At 32.3% G+C, this 3,453-nt stretch overlaps 1 protein-coding gene across 1 annotated transcript in view; it reads left to right on the top strand.

Moving 5' to 3' along the window:
- LOC106869447 (structural maintenance of chromosomes protein 1A) overlaps positions 1-2,781 on the top strand; it is a 56,124-nt gene extending 53,343 nt beyond the window's left edge. Inside the window, exons 27-28 of the mRNA XM_014915197.2 lie at positions 877-987; positions 1,562-2,781. Of these exons, the coding sequence (XP_014770683.1) occupies positions 877-987; positions 1,562-1,666 (216 nt within the window). The 3' untranslated portion in view covers positions 1,667-2,781. The remainder of the gene's footprint in view (positions 1-876; positions 988-1,561) is intronic.
- Positions 2,782-3,453: the final 672 nt, after the last annotated feature.

Genomic DNA, 3,453 nt, shown 5'->3' with positions numbered 1-3,453 from the left:
AATATATATATATATATATATATATTCACATTCAATTTTCCTAAAAGTGCTCAGATTTCTTCCAAGTGTGTGGGAAACCTCAACATTTTTTTTTTTTTTTCTTATCCTCTCTCTTTATGTTTTGTGTAACAATTCATTTCTGCAGTTATCGATTCAAAAGGAAAAAAAATATAAATATATATATCTAACGGTTTTCTTTTATTAATATCTCCCTAAAAATAACATTTATATCTCTGCATGCAGAGATATAAGTGGTTGTAATTTCTCTTGACATTCAGTAGTCATATAGCAGTGCTTCATGATCGTCCACACTTACAGTCATTCATATTCCTGCAACTTAGAAATTACTGAAAGTGGTTGAAATACATGTGACTGCTATCTGGCCTGGTATAAGATTCCCTCCCACTCAGTTTCTCAAATTGTCAGTAGGACCCATTTACTTTTAATCACAATAAACTTCCCTGGTAGCAAAAGCGCCCGCTTCCATGTCTTGGTGATAGATTCATTCCCTGCTGCCCCAGACTACCTCTCTACACTTCTTCCATCCTACCAACTTAATGGCTCTGATAATATTTAAACCTGGCTCTCTTAAACTACTATTGTGATCCCCCTCCCCCTGCATTGCAAGGCATGGCTTTTCCATTGTAGGATAACCACATCTGATCACCATCAAAAGGTTCTACCTTCCCTTGTCAACTATAGACAGTTAGTGCATACCCCATAAATACATTTTCTCAGTTCCTTTTAGTATTTTGTGTTTTCTCTCTACTTTTGTAAATGTGTAGGTAAATTACTTTTACCCACACAAGCTCTTCTACTCCAGCAAGCTGGTTTAGTCATTACAACTATTTAATTAAAATATTATATTCTATTCAGGTGGCATCATACATTGAAGAACAAGCTGAAATTAATTTCCAATGTGTTGTTATCTCTTTGAAAGAAGAGTTTTACAATAGGGCTGAAGCTCTCATTGGTATTTATCCTGAGGTAAGTCCTTCTTTACTCCTGTTATAACAAGATGGTTAATTACATTGTGAATGTTTTCTCTTTGCTGCTTGAGTTTCTTGATTGGTGAGTAAGGAGTATTGTAGCTTTTTTGTATGCACACAAGATGGCTAGTGCTTGAATGGTTATACCATTGTACTTAAAACTAACAAGTCTAATATTCTACATAATCTTTTCTAATTATTGGTGTGTTCTGTTAAAAAATTCTCCTTGGATATTTATTTTCTTCTAAAGACTTTTTATAAAGACACTGCATTAAGTAGAAAAACTTTCTTTATTTGCTTTTGTTTACTTGGCTGAAAGCATTGATTTTCTTTTTACTCTGCAGTCTGATATACGTACATAAGGTTTGATCTTAGCTGGCTATGTATTGTTGACTCATTCTGTACATGACTATGAGAAAATAAGAAGATATAACAAATTATTTTTAGAAATAAATATGATATAGTTGCTATCAATTTTCATTTTCATCCTCTCATTGATGAATGATTTTATGGGTATTTTTGTTTCTTCAACTGCAATATTTAAATGAAAATATTTTCTTATTTTTTTGCAGGTTGGTGATTGCGTCATCAGCAACGTCCTTACTTGTGATTTAACTGATTATGTTGATGTGCCTCGCAATGAAGACAATGAACTGGCAATTCGTTTAACTCGTTGATAGTCCTGCACAGAAAATAGTTTAACTTATTATTACAGTGCAACAAGGAAATACAGCAGATTGATTCCGGGATGTTAAACAATGCTAAGTTTACTGGTAATGACTAAATATTTGCAACCACAAAACCCTGTTGCTAATTTTATGGTCTTCCACTCAACTGGTAGCATTGATTACTAAACTGAAGAAAATACCATTACATACTGCTGTCATTCAGGAAGGAGAGCCTTCTTAATTCATTTCCTCTTAACTGTTCTTCACATCACTGGGAATTCTCTGTTCTTTATTCCACACAGACTCATTCTTCTGGATAGTGAGCTTGTAATATACAACTCTAATGTAAAGCTGGAGAGAATAAAATCAATGTTTGGATACTTATAGTAGCAAAATAGTTTAACAAAGGTCAAAATAATCTTTGCTCGGGTATCTCATTAATATACATGCTGTAATGATAAAAGTAATGGGTGGATAGCATGGGTGAATAACTGCAGCAAATGTAACTTTTGAATGACTAGCATAGTGGAATTGTGTAATTGTTGTGGGAATGGACAACCTTTGGATAGGTTGCATAAGAGTTTCAATGTAGTGATAGATACCAACAACACTCTATCATTAATTTCACTTGGGTACACTTCAAATTTAAAGATGTTAAGTTGTATCCCTTGCAGCATGTCTGTGTTTTTTTCTTTCTTTTTATAGCATTGTTATCAGGACCAATGACTGTATTTTTAGAATTCTTTGTGGAAATCTTTCTAACCAAGAAGAAAGTCTTTCTTAATATATTTAAAGAAAATATGATACAATATTATCACACTGCCAACAGCAATATACTGAAGTTGACAGTTTATTATTATATTTTAAGGGACAACATTAATGAACTGTTTGAGTTCATTAATGGATGTTCCATCTCCTTAAATCCCTTTTTTTTTTGTGTATAACTGCATTCGCACACAGCCACATACATTTTTGGGTGTGTATTTTTCACTCCAGTCTCTGTACATTCAGCATTGATTTTACTTTAAAAATGACCTAATATTTCAAGTATTACTCCTAAAACACAAGCAACAAGCCTTATTTATATCATTAAAACTTCATAATTTACCAGTCCCACTCTAAAATCTGGTTTTTCCTTTAATTCACATTGCTTCAACTGTGTCAGCCTATATGTAGCATCATATTTTTTTTTCTATCATAACATTCATTTATTGTTCTGCCTAACTCCATTCATTGGGGATATTTTATTTGCAGTAGTTTTTAGAATCACAACTTATTTTCTCCATCTTTGAACTCAGTCGTCCCCATAAACTGTCAACCTCAATTTAACTGTAAATCTAGATTTCCTGCTTAATTTCTCAATCCTAATTTTGTTCTTACTGAAGTTGAGTGGCAGGGAAATATTCTGAAACTTGGCTGCAAATTTTCTATATTGAATTTCACTACTCGCATAAAAAAAAGAGTCTGAGCTGTATCATGCATACCCTGCTTAGTATAACAATACTTTCATAGTTAAAATACTGGATATGTTTGATTCTGAAACTGTATAAGTTTGCTTTTATACCTCCTTTGCCTTAAAAAAAGCACACACAGTTTGAGGAAATTGCATACTATATATTTCTTTTAGTGTTCCTTTTGGTTTCTCTTAAAAAAGAAACAACTGCATTATCTTCCTTCTATCAATAGCATTTTGTAACTATAATTTTCTGATTTGGAGTCCAGTCACATTGTGAAAATATGATGACGATTATTACCAATTACGACATATATATATATATATATATATATATATATAT

The sequence above is a fragment of the Octopus bimaculoides genome, chromosome 4 (assembly GCF_001194135.2).
Source record: "Octopus bimaculoides isolate UCB-OBI-ISO-001 chromosome 4, ASM119413v2, whole genome shotgun sequence".
Taxonomy (NCBI): domain Eukaryota; kingdom Metazoa; phylum Mollusca; class Cephalopoda; order Octopoda; family Octopodidae; genus Octopus; species Octopus bimaculoides.
Note: the sequence above shows the minus strand (reverse complement) of the source record. Positions and strands in the feature narration are given on the sequence as shown.